This window comes from Peromyscus leucopus, chromosome 18 (assembly GCF_004664715.2).
Source record: "Peromyscus leucopus breed LL Stock chromosome 18, UCI_PerLeu_2.1, whole genome shotgun sequence".
Classification (NCBI taxonomy): domain Eukaryota; kingdom Metazoa; phylum Chordata; class Mammalia; order Rodentia; family Cricetidae; genus Peromyscus; species Peromyscus leucopus.
The window spans coordinates 23,124,572-23,148,936 of NC_051078.1; the positions used below are offsets into that span (position 1 = coordinate 23,124,572).

The following is a 24,365-nucleotide window of genomic DNA, read 5'->3' on the forward strand; positions in this document are numbered from 1 at the left end:
CCTTCCTCACCCTGCTCTCAAACAGTGAGGATGAAGCAGTCTTTTCTCCCTCATAAAAATAAAATAACGCTAATAGAGTAGTTTAGTTTCTTTCAATTTGACCAAACCCAATTCCAGTAAATCTTATTGTACCTTCATCCCATTCTTCAAGGCTGTCATTTGCATCATTCAAGTTGTAGTGAAAGCACAGATGCTCCAGTTCTAGAAAAGGTGAGAAAGATATAAAGTATCATAGATGGCCATCCTAGACCTACCATTTGACCTTTGTCTAAGAGGAAAGCTGGGGGATAGAGTATAGTCAGGTGGGTTAGATGGACATTTCCAGATGTCAGCTGCGGGGAATTATTTCATTCATAAACTAAAGATCTTACATTTAAATAATTATATTCTATTAACATCAATAAATGATGAATCTAAAGTGAGTGGGAGCTAAATATAAAGTATCATTTAATGGCTGCTTAGAAATAAGAATGCATTCTTTGGTGCAACATTACTCTTATAGTGCATGTTGATTGTATATCATTACTTATATTAGGGTATAAAAATGGATACGTTATAATTCTTTTTTTTTTTTTCATTTTTTGAGACAGGGTTTCTCTGTGTAGCTTTGCGCCTTTCCTGGAACTCGCTTGGTAGCCCAGGCTGGCCTCGAACTCACAGAGATCCGCCTGCCTTTGCCTCCCGAGTGCTGGGATTAAAGGCGTGCGCCACCACCGCCCGGCACGTTATAATTCTTTAACCCAAATATTTCATTTTTTTTTTCTGGTGAGAATGACACAAAAGGAATTGAATATATTGTGATACTGCTGGAACAAGACTTAGATAGTAAACCATTAACAAATCATTAGTATGAAGAAAGAACCAACCAAGGTTTAGCAGCCCCCCAAAAATGATACATATATTATTGGAGTCGTGAAAGACAGATAGAAATGTGTGCTTCTTACCTAATAGGTTCCTCTGCAAGATTGTGTCCAGAGGTTGTGAAGATCCTGCCAAGACTCACCTTTGCCATATTTAACAATGATGGTCCATATTCAGAAGCTAAAATGGCCCTTACTGGTGGTGGCTCTAGATCTGGTGCTCATAATAAATTTAGTGGGGGAAGAAGATGTATGGTTGTTAGAGAATAAAGGAGGAAGATAGGCCAATGTTAATGTTAAAAATGAGCAAAATATGAAAGAAAAAATACTTTTATGAAAAAACTAGGGAGAATTAGAAATTAGAGAATTATTCATCTTTCTGTTCATTAGCACATGTACCTGCTCTACACTCAGCAATAGTACAGCTGAACACCTCAACAATTCAACTTGTGACCTTTAATAATTAACAACAAAAATTATAAAATCATTTCACCTGGCATAAATGTCCTAAGAAGTAGAGGATAAAGCTCATTAACATATATTGAGGAACTCTGAGTGGCTAAAGTGATAGAAATAAAGTTGCCTTTGAGTACACAAAACAAAGTATTTCTCACAAGCTTTTTTCAATTAGATAAAATAATAACACTATGGAAATGATGTTATTAAAATTATTTAAATTAATTCCACTTGAATCATTTATCACTTTTTATGTTTATATGTATGCATTTTGTAGAGATGTATCATAAAGTAAAATAAATTTGAATAAGGAATGGAAAGTCACAGTAAATTGAATTATTGTCAAGATTCTAGATCAGGGGAAATTGATGGCTTTTTTTTCATGTCATACTTGATATTACAAAGGCATGCAATTTTATCATATGTGACTTGCATGGGAAATTTAGTATATATGAATATTTATGGTAAGTTCTGATCATACCTGCTTTGTTTATTGGTTACTATTTTGTGTTTTATACCTACCTGTACCTTCTTATTTCTACACAGAGTCTTTGGTTGAGTGATACAAATGTTATTGAAAACATCCAGCTGCTGAGAGGATACCCTTCACTATTCCATTCTTTGTTTCTTATTCCATTCTGCTAGTTTCCTATGGGTACTTTACAGACATTGATTGACTTTTAGGATGAGCCAAGTAACAAAGTCATGAAGGCTAATAGGAGCACAGTCCAGTTCTGCAAACTGTGCTTGAGTCCGGTGCCACAAACTGTGCTGGATGTTTCCAGAGCAGCTGCCATGTTGTGGAAGTGCTGGTATTTGTTTAATTGGATGTTTAATTAAATAGTTGGTACAGAATTGACCTAAATAAGCATGGTTTCTGATGATGTCTTTTGTTTGTTTTATGCCAACCTTTCTTTAAAATACAAGAGGAAAAAAAATAAAGAAAATGAATCTTTTAATTGATAATCTCATCAATCTTTTTCCTTCAAAATTATGAGACACACAAACATTTTACAAAACAAAAATTGTACATTTTTTGTTATTGACTGGTGCATTTTAATATATAATTAAATCTCTTAGTCTCTCTTTTTTTCTTTCTATACACACATACTTGTATGAACAAACCAATCTGATAAATAGGATAAAAAAATCAAACCTGCAAACCACTGAACTACTTGCTATATTAATATATTAATTTAACATAGTGAATAATGTCTTCCTACAGCTAAATGACTGAAAAAAATTCACTGAGCTTTGGCTTTGGTTACATGGTCTCTTTAATGCCTCAATTCTTGAACCACATGTAGGTGACTGGATGTCAATAAAACTTGTGATTATGCCATGTTCCATGATGCCATTGTCTTAATTTCCATGATATAATAAAAGGTAGCCCACTGTTAATTTAAATGATTTCCCAAATCATCCAGAGTATGATTCTCTATTCACTTTTGAAAAGCTACGATGTTAATGAAAATGAAAAAATAATTAAGATTTCTTACAAAAAAAATGAACTTTGAAAACATTACTACAGATCTCAGTTAGAGAAACTCTGAATTGAATATTTCATTAGTTCAAGAGAAGAGGGATTTGGCTTGAATTAGAAGCATAGGTTATTGTATTTAATGGTCTTCATTAGCCAATGAATGCAGAGTATGCTGAGGGTGAGAAGTAGGTAAAGTGGCATTTGTATTAGAATGAGGCCTTGGGATGACCATCTCTGCTTATAACCCTAGAATTAGGGAGTCCAGTGAAGAAACAAGGAACTTAGGGATTTGTAGCCAGAAATTTCTCCATTCCCTTGGGGACTCATGGTCCCACGTTTCTCCAGTCCTGCCCAGTTCCATGGTCTCTTGGCCACTTATGAAAAAATAATTCAGAGGCTTATATTAATTACAAACTGTATGGCCTATGACAGCCTTCTCACTAGTTAGCTCTTTCATATTAAATTAACCCATTTCTATTAATCTGTGTTTTGCCACATGGTTAGGGCATTACTGGTCTGCTGCCATCTTGCTTCTACTTCAGCATCTAGCGTTTCTTTCTCCTCTCCTTTCTTCTCTCTGTATATCTGCTTAAATTTCCCACCTGACTCTAAGCTGCCTTGCCATAGGTCAATGCAGCTTTATTTATCAACCAATCAGAGCAACACGTATTCACAGACTACAGAAAGATATCCCACAGCAGGGAGTGCTGGCCAACCAGCTTAATAAAATAGCCAAAATGTTTAGTAAACTTCATGTTCAATGAGACGGTTTGTCTTAAAAAATAAGGTGGCGAGTGATAGAGGCACTAGATGTGTCCTTTGCATTCATACACACAACCAAGTATATACACACATACCCGTGCACAACACACATAAATAAACTAAAAAAGAACTCCCTACCATGTTGGTCATATACTGTAACCCTCTGCAACCACAAGCCCCCAATTAAACGTTTAATTTTACAAGTCGCCTTGGACTTGATGTTCCGTCATGGCAGTACAAAAGTAACTAAGACATCATTAACCATTAACTCACAATATGGCTGAAGTATTATGTGTTAAATAATGAAAATCCATAAAGTTACCATACTTACAATCCGGAGGGAAATGAACACAATGTATACCCTTGAACTCACATTTCCGGAAATGTGATTTCTCTCCAGTGTGATTCGACTTACTGGGTACATGGATGATGAGAGTGAAGAATTGAAATGATCCCGGTTTACAGTTCTTTCGTGGAGTTAAAAGTCACTCTCCATCTGCATTCAAGAGATGTGACAACATGGGCTAGAAAGGAGTTGTGTGGTTAAACAAAAACAAGGAGACCACAGAAACCTAACCAATTGGGGTGGTTTGAATGATAACGGTCCCCATAGGCTTGTAGATTTGAATACTTGGTCTCCAGTTGATGGTTTCTTTTTGGAAGGATTAGGAAGTATGGCTTTGTTTGAGGAGGTGAGTCCCTGGAAGCAAGTTGTGAGACACAAAGCTTCCTGCCATGCCTAATCTCCCTCTCTGTCTCCTGGTTGTGGATCAAGATGTGAGTTCTCAGCGTCCATCATTCTGCCATCATCAACTCTGACCCTCTGAATTCGTAAGCCAAATGAAACATTCTCCTTTATAAGTTGCCTTCCTTATGATGTTTTATCATAGCAATAGAAAAGTAACTCAGACACCAGGGCAAGGCAAAGAAAGAAGAGGCCTTAGATAGTGACAATATATCATGAGAACAACAACGAAAAAAGTATTTTAAGAGTAGTCTGTCTAAAATGCAAACTGTTTGAAAGTATGATATGGTTGTATTACTTAAGAACCCCAGGGGTTTTAAAATAAACACATTAAAAGTACTGAACCCCGATTTCAAATTTATTTTCTGAATTTTCTAATTTCAATCTGTCCCCCCCCAAAAAAAATAAATTCTAGGATTCTGCTGTGCCTCAGTTTGCAGATTTTATCCACAAACATCTTTGTTTGTTTTAACTGTGTGATGGTGTGGATGTAATTGGCCCCCAGAAGATTGTGGGGAGTGGCACTATTAGGAGGTATGGCTTTGTTGGAGCAGGTATGGCCTTGGGAGGAAGTATGTCTACTGTGGGGGTTGGCTTTGAGATCTCATATATGCTCAAGCCACAATCGGTGTTTCAGTTCACTTCCTGCTGCCTTTGGGTCAAGATACAGAATTTTCAGATCCTCCAGCATCATGTCTGCCTGCATGTTGCTATGTCCCACCATGATAATAAAGGGCCAAACCTCTGAAAATATAAGACATGCCAATAAATATTTTCCTCTATAAGAGTTGTAGTGGTCATTGTGTTTCTTCACAGCAATAGACACTCTCACTAAGACAAACTGCATGGCAGAACTATAGGATTGGATCAGTTCTTTTTTTTCACATCTTTACCCAATGTGTTTAATACTTTGGAAGAAAAATAACAGGTCTATGGTAGTCAGTCCTGTATACATTCAGGCTTTAAAACCTCTGGAACCTTGATGTTGTCTTTTAATATTTTTTTTAAACCCTCTCTAATAAATTTCACTTCTTCCCTCAAAAACCATTTTAAACTTTTGACCTTCTACCTCAGGCCTTCAAGCTTAATAGGAAAAATTAATTCATACCTGGGAGCTATGATTGAAACTTTCTGTATCAAACCTACAGACTTTCCTGTGCCCACACATTCTGCTTATGCTTTCTCTCTCTTCACAATTATTCCTTCCTTGAGACCAGGAAGTCTGTCTTTGAGATCTTCCCATCTGTTGTTCTGTTGGACCCTTGTAACCTCAATCAGTGCTAGTTCTTTTAAAACCATGCTTCATATTTTTGCTATGGGCACCTACCATGTACTGTGCACTTCCCAAAGTGAGGAGATTATGAATTTTTTTCACCATAAAGAAGCTGTGTTTGCCTATTTTAACCTGTCTTTATCAGTACACAATCTCTGTATATATTGAAAGATCACATGGAATCTAATTAGTAAGTACAATGTGCATGCTCTTTTACATCAATTAAAATTAATTCAAATTTTAAAAATAACAAAACAATAAAATCTTTCTGCTATGCCTTTAATTACTATACTAGTTAATTCTGAAATGATAGAATGCTTTCTTCTTCCTATTTTTATTACATGCTCCCCTAGAACTCTCTAAAACATGCTACTTCAGATAATCACCATTCTATTATTATTAATACCAATATATAGTCAATATTCTACATTTTTTCTTTATGCTATCTTACCATCTTGGAAACCCAGCTCTCCCTTCTGCCTGCTTCCATTTGTGTTCTTCCTAGCTGCTGTGTTCTCTCATTATTGATTATAAATGCTTTTCTCTCTGTCTGGCCCCTCTTTACCCCTCCTCTAGGCTTTCTTATGTCTTTACACACGTTGCATACATGATTACTCCTGCTCCCATGACTTTTGTTAACACATATGTGATTTGTAAACAACTATTTTGCACTGCCCCATATCTTTCTTCAAATGCTGAGATAATTTATGGAATGCCAAGTAAGTATCTGCACTTAGTAGTTCATCTCCACTCTCTTCTCCCGCTGCATCCAAGCTTTTGATTGTTATCAATTTATAGACAGTGTATACAGTAACTAAAAGTAAAAACTTTCTTTCCTTCTACTTCCCTGAATTCATCAATTGCCTTTTTCTATACTCTACAATGAGCATTTGTCATTATTTTTTAATCATAAGTGTCACAACTATGATATATGAAATAACCAGTACATTTCAAGAATTTGTAAAATTCTTATTTCTACAGTTAGCAATTTGCAATTATTTTACCCTTTGTGTGGTTTGAACATGCAATATTTTATAGGTCCCTGTGTTAAAGGCTTGGAGCCCAAAATGGCATATTGAGAAATACTGTAGATCTTTCGGTTGTAAGGTTTACTGGTAGATCATTAGTTCATTGGAAATGTGCTCATTAAAGGGTTATTGAACCCTAATATCTTCTTGCCTCTAAGTTTTCTCCAACCTATCCTTCCAGTGAGATGTGCTATCCTGGCTAAATCTAAAGCCATTGGTCTGTGTATTCTTGGACTCTAAATTCTAGAACCCTGAGCTGAAAAAAATCCCTTTATTTGCACGTTTAATCCTTCAATTATTTTGTTTTAGAAGTTGAAGCTGACAAACACAGCATTGTTCTTAGGACAAGTCTCAACTCAATGGGCTTTAACAAATTGCATGTTTGGTATGGTTTTCTGACCTTTCTAAACCTCTCATATCTTCATAATGAAGAATTGTCATACCCATTCAGAACTGCTGCGACTTTCTCAATCAGATGATGCATACGATGATGATTAATGATTTGGCAGAAGTAGTCGTGTGAGTAGAGGTGGGAGATAGTCATAGTTCCCCAATTATCAACACCTAGAGTTCAAAGATGGCAAAATGGTTAAAAAGGCAGAGGAAACTGAGGCCCTAACTTTTGTCTGTATCTTTCCTTTCCTTTTGTCCCACACACTGTTGCCATGCTGTGTGTATGATAGGCATCAATGACCTTTCCCAGTCTTTAGACCTTGAACTTCTCCTTGGTATAGAATTATTTTCTCTATCATTAATGCCTTGCTATGTAAGAGGACTGTTTTCAAATTAACAAGGTGTTGCGTTCAGGGTGTGCTAAATTCTGATGCTGTAGGTGTAGATTTCAACATATGTGACTATTAAAGAAATGGAAAAATATATCGCTTTTCAAGATTGTGAGCATGTAGGCCATAGAAATGTGGGACTGAACTAATTTTCTGTGAAATATAGTATGGAATTCACATTTGTGTTGAAAGCACACAGATTATTGAAATTGTAGTTATTTCAGACTTGAATTGAATAGTTCTTCATTACACTTTGCTTACAAATGCATAGTATTAAAATGGCAAAATATCGATAGAAATTCACATGTGAGGAAAGTGGAAATAAGCAAAATTATTATTATTGGTAATGATATTTACTTCTTCATTGGAGAAAATTATTTTACCAGAGGAAACATTACAGTAAATGTTTCCAACAGTCAGATAACTGTTTTAAGTGTAGGATAATATTTTATAATATTTTCTTCCAAAATAGAACAGTGTTATCTTAAATATAAAATATTTATTATTTTATGTTTTAGAAAAGTAACAATAAACTTCACTCTTGAATATATATGGCATGATATTATCAGTTAGGAAATTGTTATTTTTCTTTTTTTAATAACGTGACCTTTTCTCCATCAGGAAGCTGTTCTCACAACTGCTGCAATCCTCTAGAGTATCATGTTTGCTTGGAAATTATTTTAATGTTGAATATAGTAAATTCTCACTGTCTTCAAAAACTACTTTTCTAGAAGCTTTTTTTTATAAGAACACATGCACATGCCTGACATATTAGTTAGATAGTTTTGGTTTAATTTCAGCTTTTAAATAGTTTTCAAATAGTGAATTTTTTCATTAATATGTATATGGACACTCAGTTGACACATAGTGAAATGAAAATTATTCATTAAAAATGAATGCTTGTGAATGCATTCCCTTGTGTGTAGGAATGTAGGAGCAATGATCAATATCTGATCTCAAGTAAAATAGATATTTTCAGTAATTACATCAGGTCATTTGTCCCCAAATGTAGTAATGTGTTTCCCCAGATATTGTTTGTTAACTAGTACTTTTGTTATTGATTGGAGAAGGGTTTACAATATATAATTATTTCAAGTGTACTTTCCCTTTTCTTCTTTTAAATATAATTTTATTTGATTAGTCCTAATAACCCACAGGCTAATTCTGCATCATTTAATCGAATGAATGCATTTAATTTTATGAAATTGTTAATTGCTTATATGTTCTAAGTGTAAATTTAAAAATTTTTACTTTCAAATTACAATGAAAAAAGTTAGTGTGACACTTGATTTTTGGAAACTATTAAAAAACAATTATTATCTGCATATTGCTCATGCTAAGCTTTCAGACCATTTCTAGGATCCTGATATGGAATGAACTACAACAAGGTCAATTGTACTCCATCTAGTCGTTGCACAGAACCGGTGAGGCCTAAGTTGATGGACTGTCAGTCAAAGCAGTGATTGACAGCACAGATGCCATCAGAAACCAAGTACATAATATAAATATAAGTAGGTGGGTGAGAGAAAAATCAGATACTGGTATGTATCACAGCTTTTCTACAGCTGTGGAACTATAGTGTAGGGATCATGGCATAAACATACATACCTAGGCTTTTGAAGAAAAGTATTTTAAACTGAAGTGATATGATAAATAATATTTATATTGAATGTTCTCAGGATAGTGAGTAAATAGTTCAGATACCATCAGGTTCAGTTGATTGGTGTCCTTTAGGACAACAGGCCTGGTATTATGAAGCCTTCCTATTTTTCAAGGAAATCACTGGGTTCTCTGAATTGTTACATTGTCTCAGTCTGTTTTGTACTATCACAAAATATTTGATGCTGAATGGTTTATATAGAATAATATGTGAGAGAAAAATATCATGCAGCTGATGGGAGATAATAGATATTCTTAGGTCAGGTGATTTCTTCTTGTATTTACTGCTCTCACAAGAACCCACTTGGTTCCCACAGGAACTACATTTATTTCTGCCAAGATGATATCTCATTTCCTCTTCTTAGACCTCAACTCTTAAAAGCTCTGCCACTACTAAAAAAAAAAAGGTAACCCATTCTGGGTAGTAGGGATATTATTTGATAGCATATGATTTCTAGTTTGGCCATTGTTTCCTTTGTTATATTGTAATACCATTTAGAATCCCTTTATCCATATTTAGGAAGATTCTACATCAGTAGGGTTTCCATAACTTTTCAGGACGTTAGCTTTTCTGCACTGACCAGCAACAGGACAACATGGCATTGTTCTTTATTACCATCATGACTTATAGGGAAACTTACACAATGACTGGAGCCCTTCATGTCCTGCAGATGAAGGGAGAGGATGTCCTCAATTGCCCTGCCACAGAAACCCACTTACCTGGCACCAACCTTGACTTCCAGATGGAGCAGTCCATCTGTAAAATGAAAAGTGGTGGTATCTGTACCATAAATCTGAAGAGAACGTGGAATATGTTGTTGTTCACAGTTCAAGCAATTCTTGCTGGTAAGAACCCTGCTGACATCAACCTCAGCCTCTTCTCCTCCGGGAACACTGGTCAACTAGCCCTCCTAAAGTTTGCTGTTGCTGCGGGAACCACACTAATTGCTGGTGGCTTCACACTTGGGACCTGCATTAACCAAATCCAATCAGCCTTCAGGGAGTCACAGCTGCTAGTGGTGACTGATCCTAAGGCTGACCACGTGCCAGCCACAGAGGCCTCTTATGCCAACCTGCCCACCATTGCTGTCTGTAACAGATCCTCCTTTGTGCTGTGTGGATGTTGCCATTCCATGCAACCACAAAGGGGCTCACTCAGTGGGTCTCAGGTGGTGGTGGATGCTGGCCTGTGCATTCTCCACATGTGTCGCTGGATCTACCATGAGCACCCATGGAGTGTTATGCCTCATTTCTACTTCTACAGAGATCTGGAAGAGACTGAGAAGGAAGAACAGGCCACTACTAAAAAGGTTGTGACCAAGGAGGAATTTCTGAGTGAATGGACTGTATTAGCTCCTATGTCCACTGCATCTTAGTCAAAGGTAGCCAACTGGTTTGAGTGTAAGCAAATGCTCTCCATGCCTATCCAGTAGTTCCCTACTGAACACTGGAGTGTCCAGCCAGCCCGTGAGGAATGGTCAGCAGCTCCTCTGCAGAGACCATGGAGTGGGTTGGAACCAACAATCAGTGGTCCTGAGCTTCTCTGAAGACTCTTGAACAAAAGAAGGAAAGAAGGAAAATAAAGTTTCTATAAGCTGTGGAAGGGAAAACAAGGTCTTTAGTGTTACTTATCCTTGCTTATATCTTTCCTTCATATTGCTCTTGCATCCTCTACCCATCTAATCCTCCTACTCTAATGTCCATTTTATCACTTTGTAATAGTATATTCTATTTCTCCTTCCTTGGAAGATATTTCTACCCTGCTGGTCCATTATGATCTACCTAATCTCTGTGGATATTCTAAATGAAGCACATATCTAATGCTTAAAAGCAAGGGACTCCTGACAATGGCAGTGGGGGTATCTTTGGAACTTTTGCCTTCTCTTGGGACCTCTTTTCTCCTACTGGTTGCCTTGTCCAGCCTTGAAACTAGGGTTTGTCTCTAGTTTAAGTGTAACTTATTATGCTGTTGTTCAGTTGACATCCCTGGGAGGCCTGTTTTTCTGAAGGGAAATGAAGGAGGAGTGGATCTGAGGGAGAGGGGAGGTGGTGGGGAGGACTCAGAAGAATGGAAGGAGAGAAAACTGTGGTCAGGATGTAATGCATGGCAGAAGAATAAAAAATTAATTAAAAGAAAATATCAATATATACCTATTGGGAAACATACAGTGTTTGTCTTTCTGAGTCTGGATTACCTCACTTAGGATGATTTTTTTTCTAGCTCCATTTACCTGCAAATTTCATTTTCCTTAACAGCTGAATAACATTTTATTGTGTAAATGTACCACATTTGTATTATCCATTTACCAGTTGATGGATATTTAGGCTATTTCCACTTTTTGGAAAGCAGTAATGAACTTGGATGAGCAAGTTTCCCTGTGCTAATGTATCATGGGGTGTATGTTCAAGTCTGGTATAGCTGGATCTTGTGGTAGATCAGTTTTCGACTTTTTGGAGAGCCTTCACACTGATTTTCATACTATTTTGCACTCTCATCAGCGATGAATAAGTTCTGTCATTTGTTATAATGATCTTAGCCATTTTGACTACAATAAGATGGATTCTCAAAGCAGTTGTAATTTGCATTTCCCTGGTGGCTAAGGGTATTGTACAGGTCTTCAAGTGTTTTTTGTTTTTGTTTTTGTTTTTAGCATTTATGTTTCATTTCTTGAGTACTCACTGTTTAGCTCTATATTCTATTTTTAATTGTGTTATTGATTTTTGCTCTTCAGTTTTTGAGTTCTATGTGTTGTCTAGGTATTAGTCTTCTGAAAATGTGCAATTGGTAAAGATGATTCTCCCTTGCCTTCTGTAGGCTGCCTTTGCTTGAATGATGTTGTCCTTTGCTGTTCATGAGTTTTTTAGCTTCATTTTCATGAGGTTCTATTTTATTAGTTGTTGTTCTCAAAACCTACATTATTAAGATCCTGTTCAAAAATTCTTTTCCTGTGTCAATGAGTTCGATCCTACTCTCCACGTTCTTTTCTGTCTTATTGAGTTATATGGTCTTATTTTGAGGTCCTTGGTCCATTTGGAGTTGAGTTTTATGCAGGGTTATAGATACAGATCTAAATAATTCTTTTTTTGTGGTCTGATTGTTCTTTATTTTATATCTAGAATCCACCTATGAGTGAGTACATACCATGACTGTCTTTCTGGGTTTGGGTTACCTCACTCAGGATGATTTTTTTCTAGTTCCATCCATCTAAATCATTCTTTTACATGTGGGTATCCATAAGAATCATTGCTCTTCAGATTACAGACTGTTGCTAATGCTGTTGGTGGCTGTCCTCAACCCGATGGTAAGACCCTGCTGCTGAATACACCACATGCTTATTTCCATCAAACATAGAGAAATTGAGCTAAAGTTCGAAAATAAGTTCCACCCTCTGCTGACTAGTATTTATAGTGTTAAAAGGTAATATATATTATATAGCCAGAAAAGATACTATAGAAAGCTACAATGCTGACCTGCCTATAAGACATACCCACTGGTACAAAGTTGCAAAAATGTTATGGGAATAACCAACCACTTTTTATTGGATATAAGAGCAGCTTCATGAGATGAAACCCACATCTGACACTATCAAAGAAGCCAAGAACCTGGGGCTGGATATGTTATGGATCTTGGATAAAGCTTAATATGTAAACATAATATATATATTATATATATAATTTATGATATATATATATATATATATATATGCTATAACTATAGATCAATGCCTCCCCCAACCCAAGTCAAAGGAGCTTCTTCTTGCAGTAGATGATAATTTACATAGAAACCCACAAATGGACAATGTGCAGAGAGTGGGAGACTTTGGACCACTTACTGCTAAATGGGATGTCTTTATTACACCCATACCCTTAAGGCTCAAAGATTTATGTGGAAGAGGAGGCAGAATCACTGTAAGCACCGGAGGTGATGTAAGACTCTGAAAAACAGAATTCACCAAACACAACAGGGTCCATGCACACAAGAACACACAGAAACTGTGGCAGCTCAAGCCAGACAAATTCTCAGCATGGAGAATGGGAAATGGGAACAAAGTCCCATCCTTACCCAAGAAGCTATTTTAATTCATATTTGCTAGGAGAGGGAAAAATCAGTCTTTTTTTTTTTTTCAGTGAAGTGTATTGACAGTGGGTATATCAACCACACTCCAGGATAGGTCTCATTCTCAGGAGCAGTTCGCCAACACAAAATACACTCACTTCATAATCTTTGTGTGCTTGTTTTGTTTTGTTTTTTAAAAGAAAGAAAGAAAGACATGAAGTTAGGTGGGTCAAGAGGGAGGGAAAGAAGTAGAGTTAGAGGGAAGGGAAAGAATATGATCAAACTATAGTGTATGAAAATTGAAAAAAATACAAATAAAATAATAAACTTTGGCCACTTCATATCACCACATGGGGACCAAACTGCTTTCAAAGGTACACCAGCTCACACTCAAACAAAAGAATATATGAAGCCTAAGAAATTTAACATGCTGCCTACATGCTAATATCTAATATGATTACAATTTAAACTCATTTTGATGTCATGTTTGGCCAATGCCTTATCTCTCTGAGATCTTAGTTTTAAAAGCAAGGCCTTGAATCTCTTGATTTCATTTCTTTCAGTGGACAGAAACATTGTGAGCATCTTCCAGCCATTTGTGAGAAAGACTAGAATATACAATTCACAGGATTATTCCTAGATTAGCTTTTGTTGGAAAACTATTTTAATTCAGTAACAGACATTATTCAAAATGTTAATGTTAAACTTGTAAACAGGCAATTTTATTCCGAACACTACACTAAATGGTTTATTGGGCAATGTAATAACCCAATATTACACTGGCATAGTGATTTCTGTAGGGATTGCATGCTGAAATGTTTGGCTATAACTCCCTAGTGTTTATTTCCATTTCTGAGCTTCATATGGAATTTAAGTTTATGATCTTTATTTCCTTTGTGTATATTTTGTATAACTTTTTTTCTGGGTAGAAACATTTTTTTCTGGGTAGAAATCTTATAACTCCATTATAAGATTTATAGTACTCGGAAAAATAAAACACTAAGCTACTGTTTTTTTGTTTTTTTTTTTTGTTTGTTTTTTTGTTTTTTTGTTTTCTTTTCCATTTCTTTTATCAAAGACCTCAACTTAGAGAAAAATGGTCAGAATTCAGAATTGTTTAAAATTCATCAGAAAGAGAGGTAGAAAGAAGTGAAGAGAACCAGTAATAACTGTGTGGCCAGTTCCTTTCCTCATGCCTCCTCTGCTCATTTTCTTGAACAACCATTTTCAAAAGGCCGTAATCCTTATGGTTGCCCACTGGGCCCTACAGGTGACTTGACAATGACCACCTTTGGCTCTCTCTGTCTTGATAGGATATTTGTAGATAACTACTTATTCTTAGCCTTCTATAGGTTTTGCTAAAATGTGACTTCCTTGGGATGTCTCTCTCCAGTATCTCATTGGCAGTTATACCTACTTCTCTCATAGGATTGATAATCTTTGAATAAAACACATGGACTTATCTTTAATTACAGGTATTCCTTCTGCTAAAATTAAATACTGAGAAGGTAGAGATTTCTGTCTTATTTGTTCTATTTTATTTACAGATCTGATCAATCATGTAATAGAGATAGCAATGAGAGAGAGAGAGATTGAGAGAGACAGAGACAGAGAGACAGAGACAAAGAGAGAGAGAGCAGATATTTATTTTTCCATTTTGGGAGAAATAATAATTTTAAATGAAAGAACAGTTTTAAAGTGATAGGATATTGAACTTATAAGTGAGGTCTGGGCACACAGCCTGCTCTAATTGGGTGTGAAAATGTTTCCTACAGCAAATTATGTGTGTGCCTATGATTTGTTTTGCTATATTTTTACTAGAAATTGCAAAAACATGTGTTAAGAGAAAGACATTTTTATATTTGATCTTCCAATGCATGATAAAAGTGAAAAGAGGCTTGTATACTTGGTCCAAAATGAAATTACTCTATAATTATTTTGTATAAATATTTAGTATAAAAAATATAAAGAAAAATTGACTTGAGTTCTTAAAAAGAGCAAAGGATATGAGGTCAGTGAATGTGATAGTTTCCTCACTATTTCATTTACTAGTCGTATGATGTCTGGTTAGCTGTAGTTTACCTCTGAGCCTCAATTACCTAGCCTATAAATGAGAAAAAACAATACAGTAAGATCTGCTTTTTTTGATGTTTCATATATAGCCATGTTTTCTCTCTAAATGTGCTTACTTTCATAGTTAATCCACCGTATATCTAAATTTATAGCTCTTTTATTTTCCCTTTGCTTAACAGACTGTTAGAATGTAAGTTTTATAAGGAAAAATCTAGTTTTCTTTTTCAATATGCATCACCAATTACAAATAACAAGTCAGACAGGATAAGTTGCTTAGTAAATGTGCTGTATGATTATTGAGTAAGCGAATGCAAGCCCTGGAGTTTTCTGACACAATGATGGAAATTTTCATATGCAATCATTTAAAGTGAGGAGACATTATGTCATCCTGTCTAAACGATTATCTTCATTATTAAATACACTCTCCACACTTCTTTAATTTGTCACAATGTAGATGGCTGTCTTCTAGATTTACTATCTCAACTTCAAGTTTAGGGAAATAATGGCGTTCTGATGATTCTCATAACAGGTCTCTAAGCTGGCTGGTGTCTTGGTCAAGCAGGGTGTCAAGAAAGGTGACACTGTGGTCATCTATATGCCCATGATCCCACAAGCAATATACACCATGCTGGCATGTGCAAGGATAGGAGCCATCCACAGCCTCATATTTGGAGGGTTTGCATCCAAGGAACTAAGTACCCGCATTGATCATGCAAAGGTGAGTGTGTTCTTTAGGGTCAAGTCATTCAGCTGCCTATAGTATACCACTTAATTTTGGGGAATTCATTTAAGTATTATTTTATGATTTGATCTTCATTTCAAATGGAATACTCAAATTTAGTTCTTTCTCCCTTCCTTCCTTCCTTCCTTCCTTCCTTCCTTCCTTCCTTCCTTCCTTCCTTCCTTCCTTCCTTCCTCCCTCCCTCCCTCCCTCCCTCCCTCCCTCCCTCCCTCCCTCCCTGCCTCCCTCCCTCCCTCCCTCCCTCCCTCCCTCCCTCCCTCCCTCCTTTCTTTCTTTCTTTCTTTCTTTCTTTCTTTCTTTCTTTCTTTCTTTCTTTCTTTCTTTCTTTCTTTCTTCCACATATCTGCTTACCATACATTAATTTTGGAGTTCTTACCATACCAAACATCGTGCTAAGTGTTTAGAAGAATATAAAATAGGAGATGAAGCATGCATGTGCCTTCTGTGTTATCTTGTTATGTACTGACATGAGTAAGACACCCAAGAAAGACAAGTGATAAATAGTTTACTCCTTACATGTATCTAAGTCCTTGATACTTTCCTTGGAACTGGGTAACAAATCTCCCTTTATGTGTGTTCCTTGGAACTGGGTAATAAACTATTATTACCCAGAAAGATTGACACATAGGTACAGGGTTAAGAATGAATGTTTGGAAGATTGCTGTCACGTGTTGAAATTGGGTACCAAGATAACAAATTCTATAAACCTATTGTGAAAGATTCTTGAGATATGACCTTAAATGATCTAGTACATGATTTGCGGCTTATATGACTCACTTAAAAATGATCGACATTATCATTTCATGAATTTATCAGGGGTCACCACATATTTTTCTATAAAGGGCCACACAGTAAATGTTTTAGGATTGGTGTGCCTCCTTGTTTCTGGTGTAGTCAGTCAGCTGCTAGTGTAGCAGTGAAGTGACCATAGAGAGTACACAGAAGGATGAGGATATCCTTGTCACAATAAAACTTTACAAAAATTGCATAGCTTTCTAATTTAAAGGTAGGGACATTTTCTTTTTTGGGGCAGCTAAAGAGGGATTCCTGGAAAACAGAAATATTTAGGAGGGATCTTGACTAAGATTTCCTAGTTGACCAGAATGCGATAATGAGATCCACCACCAATACAAATCAAGAGTTAGAGGCAAGAAGGAAGAAAAGTCATCTGGGAGAGAGCATGCAGGATAGTGTGACAGAATGTAGGGAGAGAGCTCGCTAGGTAGGATTCCACTGAACCTACAGAAATAGCAGAGCGAAGTTTGGAGCAGGCAAGTGGTGCATTTGAAGTGATGTTAGGAAGACAGCCTTGCAGTGTGGGAGACTCTAAGAGCTTGAGCAAGAAGTATTGGTAGGTAGTCTATTTGCAAAGCAGTTGTGAATATGTGGGGGGAAATGGCCGTGGGAAGACTGAGGAAGGAAGGAAAGAGGAGATGGCTGACCTTGCAGTTACACAAGCCCCAAATGGGACATTCCTAGGAGGGCAAGGAGTTAGAATATTAGGAATTCCCCTGGGAGGCAGGCACACGCTAAGACTACATATTTGCTTCATCTGAAAATTAATTAGGAATTAGAACTGGGAAAATATTTTGTGAATTAACCACCTGAGTTAGTTGTTTTTTGCTTTTCTTTTTAAAAACATTGAGTTAGGGCTCATCAAAAAAAAAAAAAATCTAAAAGAATTATCCATCACTGACCTGCAAATTAGAAGGAAAAGATTTTTGAGAAGGCTGCTGTAGACTTCAGGTTTTAGCCACAGAAATTCTGAATGTCATTTACACAAACACATTGGGTATATTACTTTAAAAATACCCTTTTATAAAACATAGAGAAATTAATACATACAAAGCCAGAGTCTGTGCTGTGCTGATGGAGGAGTTTCATTCACAATGCACATGCTTAACTTTAGTAATGCATGTTCTTATGTGAAAAGCCATTCATCATGCCAAATTTAACAAACTCAGTGGAAATGTCTGTTTTTACATCATGATTTTTAAATAGGATAAAAAATACTTTAACAGATAAACATGTGAAAATGTCCAGACTCCATAAAATCGCTGATAAAAGCTGTTAATAGAAACATGAAAGGAGTTATTTCAGACTCTTGTTTTGACTTACTTTAATTGTTCAGGTGTTACAAATTTATATGTGTTCTTCATTTATTGTATAGCTTACTTTCATTTGTTCCACATTATAATCTTAGGAAATGTTATCTAGTGCTATGCTCACAAACATTAAAAACAATAAATTGTGAATTAAAGTATGTATCATTAGAACATAATAAAACAAAACAAGAATTGTTTCTATTTTCTCTCCATGGTTTATAAAAATATATCAACTTACTATAGTTGGATAGAAAGAGTCTGAAACCATAGAACTGGCTCTCTCTGACTCCACCACTGCTAACCTGAGGCAAGTTATGTAGCTGCCATGAGCTTCAGCTCTGTGAGTATTAAGTGACATTCAAAATGCAAAATTGACTATATGTGCATATATTTGACATAGCCTAAACCTTCCCTAAATGAACTATATTGTAACCAAAAGTCAGAATTCAAGAACATATGCTATACTATGGAGTGATTATCTGCCTCCTGATTAATTTATTATATGGCAGCTTGTCTTGGAACAATATAATAACACAAATAAAGATGTGCTTGTTTCCATAAATTATTGAAAAATTGGCTTAGATTCATGGTTGCTGTTGAGAACTTATGATGTAGTAAGGAATGTATGCGGCGTAAGAGACACAAAGATAATTGCCATCCATTTTTGTCATTGGAGAGTTTATTGTGTTAAGGGGTGAAGGAATGTGTGGACTGTAGTTCCATATCTGAGACATACCTAGCATGTTCCAAAGAAAGATTAATACGGACATTCCAGGGATGCCTTTGAGCTACACCTAAAATTTGCAGATGAATGCATGTTAATGACAGAAGCATGTCTTGGACTTATGAGATCAAAACAAATTATTTGGGAGTCCTTTTAAGAAAAATAATGTAAGGCAGGCATAGTGGTACACACCTTTAACCCCAGCACTTAAGAGGCAAAAGCATGAAGATTTCTCTGAGTTTGAGGGAAGCCTGGTATATGTAGTCAGTTCTAGAACAGCCAGAGCTACATAGTGAGACTCTGTCTCAAAATAATAATAACAATAACAATAATAATAATAACAATAATATAAAACTACATAATATGTACTAACATAATTCTGTATTAAGGATGAGGAAAATATTTGCTGTGGGACGGTCTGTATGTCAAATTGCTCTGATTGGTCAATAAATAAAACACTGGTTGGCCAGTGGCCAGGCAGGAAGTAGGTGGGACAAGGAGAGAGGAGAATTCTGGGAAGTGGAAGGCTGAGGCAGAGACACTGCCAGCTGCCGCCATGACCAGCAGCATGTGAAGACACTGGTAAGCCACCAGCCACGTGGCAAGGTATAGATTTATAGAAATGGGTTAATTTAAGATAAAAGAACAGTTAGCAAGAAGCCTGCCACGGCCATACAGTTTATAAGTGATATAAGCATCTGAGTGATTATTTTATAAGTGGATTGTGGGACTGCGGGGCTTGGGGAACCTGGAGAGAAGCTCTCCAGCAACAAATATTACTAAAATCTAAGTTTTGGATTGCCTCATTTTGTCATATTTGACAACATTTATACAGAAAACCTAAAAAAATCTTCCTGACTTGTTTTGTTATTGCCACTTAAGAGACACAATATTCCCATAAACAAAAAGATCTTTATGTGTATGGGGTGTGTGTGCGTGTGCATTTAGGTCTGTACAGATGTAAAACCTGTGTGTGTATGAATGTAACACAGGCCAGCAGTTCTCTGGATCATGGGAGATTTACTTGGCTTAATGAATTCTTTGGAAGGTATTTTATATGACTCATATTTATAAGCCCTAAGTATTATTAAGTGTATGATTTTGAACAGATAAGTGAGGTTTTATTTGTTAGTGGTTTAAAAAAAAGGCTTGCTGGGTTTTAGGACAATTGTTTAGTAGTAAACAGAAACCATTTAAACATCTCTTATTCAAAACATTAAATAGACAGTCTACATTGAAATATTGTGACTACTTTCACTAGGAATATTAAAGCTTTTTCTTTTCTTTTTTCTTCTCATCCTAGCCCAAGGTGGTTGTCACAGCATCCTTTGGTATTGAGCCTGGAAGGAAGGTAGAGTACATCCCGCTCTTAGAAGAAGCTCTGAGAATGGGACAACACAGACCAGACAGAGTTCTCATCTACAATCGTCCAAATATGGTAATTTGAAACCTTCATCTCTTCGTGTCAGTGGTATTGTGCCAAAGATAATTTTAGTTTTGGTCATTTGAAAGCTACAATCGATTCCTGTTGATTCATAAATTATTATATATCCTGAATACAATTGCAATTATGGAAGTGAAAGAAAAAATGCCAATGATAGTATCTATGGAAAACTAAATGAGAATAACAAATAATAAGGCACATGAATGCAGGTGACAGTAATACTTTGGGTTTGTGTATGGTTTTCCTGAGCTGTTATTTATGACTTAAAGTTTTATGATAACACTGGCAAATACTAACTACCTGCTTACTATTTGGTTGTCAAGATACTACAGATATCTTTTTCAAGATTCAAGTTGAATAAAAAAAATCTGGGAACTGTATGAGTTAGAGGGTACTGTTACTCCTGTTTGAGGAAGAAGAATCATTGCACATTAAGATGAAGTAACCAGCCTGATTAATGACAGTCCCGATTTGGCCTCTAGCACTTGGACTCTGAATTTTTTCTTTAGCCCTCTACTTCATGACCTGTTGGAAAGGTCTGATTAGTTATGTGCAAAGTATCTTTTAAAAATTAAGGAAAGTTTTTCTTTCTCATCCAGAGACAAATTGAGTCCCGAAAAATAAAACGAATATTCTATGCAGACACATTGTCCTATACGCCACAGAGGATGAAAGTTATAGCATTGCAAATGTTTTATGCTTTTCCTTGTAACCTTGACCTGATGGTCACCTTGCTTCCATGCTCAATCAGTTAATTCTCCAACTACATACAATGGCACTAAGTCAAGTTTTGAACAGATCGTTATTCTTTCTGCAAAAGATAAATTACAAAATTGCAAACATTCGTGTGTCATTTTGTAGACCTCTTGTAAAGATATACTTAATTGACAAGTTTGGAGACTTGAGTCTTAAGACTGTGTCATTCTGGTGAGCACATAACAAGAATCATTGCCACAATAAATTCCCCTGTGAAGCTTCAGTGTTGTGGTTCATGAACTGCTGCACTCAGTGAATTTTATGCTCTGACTGTCTCAGAGAAGAAAGCTAAGTTTCTTTCAAGCATATTTCTTTTTGAAGAGGCGTTGTTGCCATTTAAATCAAGGAACACAAAGTCAGTAACTCAGTGGAGCGTAGGTAAGGAAAGGGCAGAGGAAAGGCAGAAACACTCCCACAGAAGCGTTTGAGTGTCTACTGTTTACACACAGATATGAATTCACTTAGGAGTTGTGAAGGCCTTGTGTTAGGCTAGGAACCATGTGAAGCGCCTTTGCTTATTTAGTTCTCATGGATCAGTGAGTTGGATCTTACACCTGACTCCATTTTGCTGCTGAAGAAACTGCATCATGAACCAGGGAATACCCAAAGTCTAGCTAATTAATAGAGCAAGGTTCTGACTGTGGTTGGATAACTTTTTTTAATAATTTAATTTAATTTTACATATCAGCCACGGATTCCCTTGTTCTCCCCACTCCTGCCCTCCCTGCCTCCCCCCCCCCTTTGGATAAGTGAGACAGTTGATTAGCTTGATCCATTTGGGAGGTTTGATAACTTTTAAACAACAAGATATATGCTATTTCTTCTGCTCCAGAAGCCTCTTTATCCACATTTTATTGTGATTCTCTTTTCTCAATAGAATTGTTTTATCTCTTTGCCCTATCTAACTGGCTCACTTCTCCCCTTTGCCCGTTATCCAACTTGCCTCGCCAGGGATACAGATGGAGGCTTTAAATACATCTTCTCCTTACATGAGACCTATTGTTTAGGGAGTAATTAAATCCAGTGATTTGTTTTTGTTTTTGTTTTTTAATTTAGAGAGAAACAAATAGTGAGGTATTCTGTCTTATTAACTAGCTCTACTTTTGCCAAATGAGGTAAGAGTTTGGCTGCTATTCCTAAGCCTCAGGCAAACTATGATAGAACCAAAGGAATATCATGTTTCCATGGGATTCATCCATTGTTGTCTGCTAAGAATTCCGGTATCCAGGAAGGACTTGCCTATAGAGAGAAACACACACACACACATACACACACACACACAAACACACACACACATACTTTATACAATAAATGCTAATGTTGCTATTTCTCTCTTCATTTCCTCAGAGTCTTTTACTCACACATTTTTTTTTTTTAGCCTAAAGAATAACCATTTTTTTCTAGTGCCCATTTCATTAGAGGCTTGTAAAAGTCAAAGATGTTTGTAATTACAATTCAGTTTTCATTTTGCAATATGATGATTTTTACAGCTCTACAATTATGATGGTAAAGCTTTGATAATTTGAAATTGGCTATTTTTATCTCATGCGTAAAAACAAATGGAACCATGACTTGCTCATAATTAAGCTGTCCTGTTTATTTAAATGTTAGCAGTTGCTACCTATGGGGGGGGGTGAGAGACATCACCTTGAAATGTCAACTTTATAACTGGTGTTCAGTTCAGATGTTTATCCACGAATGAATTCATTCAGAAATATTATATGTATGATATTGCCTCGAAACATAATTTGTAAATGTGCATATTTAAATATATGAGAAGTTTTTTTATAGCCCTGGTTAATGGTAGGGATCCTAGAAAGTGGAAGTTACTTTCTTTTGGGAGTGCCCTGGAGCCTGTGAGCTTAGCTCAGGCGGTGTCCTGATGAAGTCAATAGTTACACACATGTTTGACTGTGCTGTTCTTCTACTCTACTAAACTTTGTGTAATTGGGTTCTGCTCGTGTTTATACATTTCTTCACTATAGACTTCCTGATATATCAGGTGTCATGGTGCATGCCTTTAATCCCAGAACTCTGGAGGTAGAGGCAGGCAAATCTCCATGCTTTTGAGGCCAGCCCAGTCTATATAAGGAGTTCCAAGCCAGTCAGGGATACAGAGTATCAAAACAAAACAAAATAAAAAAAAGAAACAAAAACCCCCTTCCTAATAAGCAATGTTGAATTTAGTGTTTCAAGAAATAACCGGTATGCAGCATGATCTCTTACCTAGGTGGCTATAGTTTCTCATTAGAGTGACTTTTGCCCAAGACGACTCCCTATTCTTCATTTTTATTCCCACTTAATGACTGCTTAATTTATTTCAAGTTGTATCCTTTTGATGACATGGCTGTTATTACAAAATTTATAAAACAAAGCCTTGTTCTTAAGGGAGGAACAACAAGAAGACTTTTTGTCCTGTTTTCTATCACAGTCATGACTGAGAAGGAGGAAAATATTTTGTGCCTGTCACCTGCTCTCTTTAATTTTAAAAATCGGTTTCCCTCTTGAACAAACACAAGTGGAACGCCCCCCCCCCCCAAAGGTGACTTGAGATGTCCCATTAGAAAGGCAGCTTCAGTGTGATTCCCAAATGTCCCTATATAAAAATATTTTAATGCTCTCGGTGACATTTCCTGGTGAGGGCAGAGCTTCTAAATTAATAAGTCAAGCCAGAACTGAGTTTTTAAAGTTACCTGGGCACATTCATGTTTGGAAACATGTATCTCTGAGTTAATTAAGCTCAAGGATGCACAGAAACATGACAGCATCATATTTAATTGTTTAGGGTAGCCACAGAGTGCAGAAAAAATGTGGTTTTTATCCATGAAAGAGAAAGTAACATCAAACCACTAAATTGCTTAAAAAAACAATTTATTAAAGAATCTACCTTAACGTGTAACTTCGAGATTTATTCATAAATTCCATATTTAGTGTCATGAAGGTACAGCTTCCTAATGGATGCTCACACTTACAGATTTAACCTCTCCATGGCTCTCCTGTAACTTAATCTCCTATATTTACTGTGCACACTTTTACGTTTTTTGCTGTGTAGGAGAAAGTTCCTTTGATGCCAGGTCGTGATCTGGATTGGGAAGAAGAAATGGCAAAAGCCCAGTCACATGACTGTGTACCTGTTCTCTCAGAGCACCCGTTGTACATTCTCTACACATCTGGAACAACAGGGCTGCCGAAGGTATTTGCTTCCTTTGGGATATCCACCGTGGCAGATTTCTATTGCAGGAAATCTTTGTGATTATGGGAGGAAAACATTTGCAGATTGTAGATTGATGATTAGACATAGTTCCTTTATTTCTTAAATAAATTCTGTATTATTATTCTTTAAAGGGAAACATTTTGGCCCTCTTTTTTTTTTTTTTCAAAATTCACAATTGTCAACAATAAATAGCTACTTTGGT

At 36.3% G+C, this 24,365-nt stretch overlaps 1 protein-coding gene and 1 pseudogene across 1 annotated transcript in view; both read left to right on the plus strand.

Annotated features, from left to right (window-relative positions):
- The window catches only part of Acss3 (acyl-CoA synthetase short chain family member 3), a 171,750-nt gene that overhangs the window by 41,809 nt on the left and 105,576 nt on the right, over positions 1–24,365 (plus strand). Inside the window, exons 3-5 of the mRNA XM_028873024.2 lie at positions 15,708–15,896; positions 20,053–20,187; positions 24,002–24,142. Of these exons, the coding sequence (XP_028728857.1) occupies positions 15,708–15,896; positions 20,053–20,187; positions 24,002–24,142 (465 nt within the window). The remainder of the gene's footprint in view (positions 1–15,707; positions 15,897–20,052; positions 20,188–24,001; positions 24,143–24,365) is intronic.
- On the plus strand, positions 9,548–10,731 carry LOC114695629 (annotated as a pseudogene).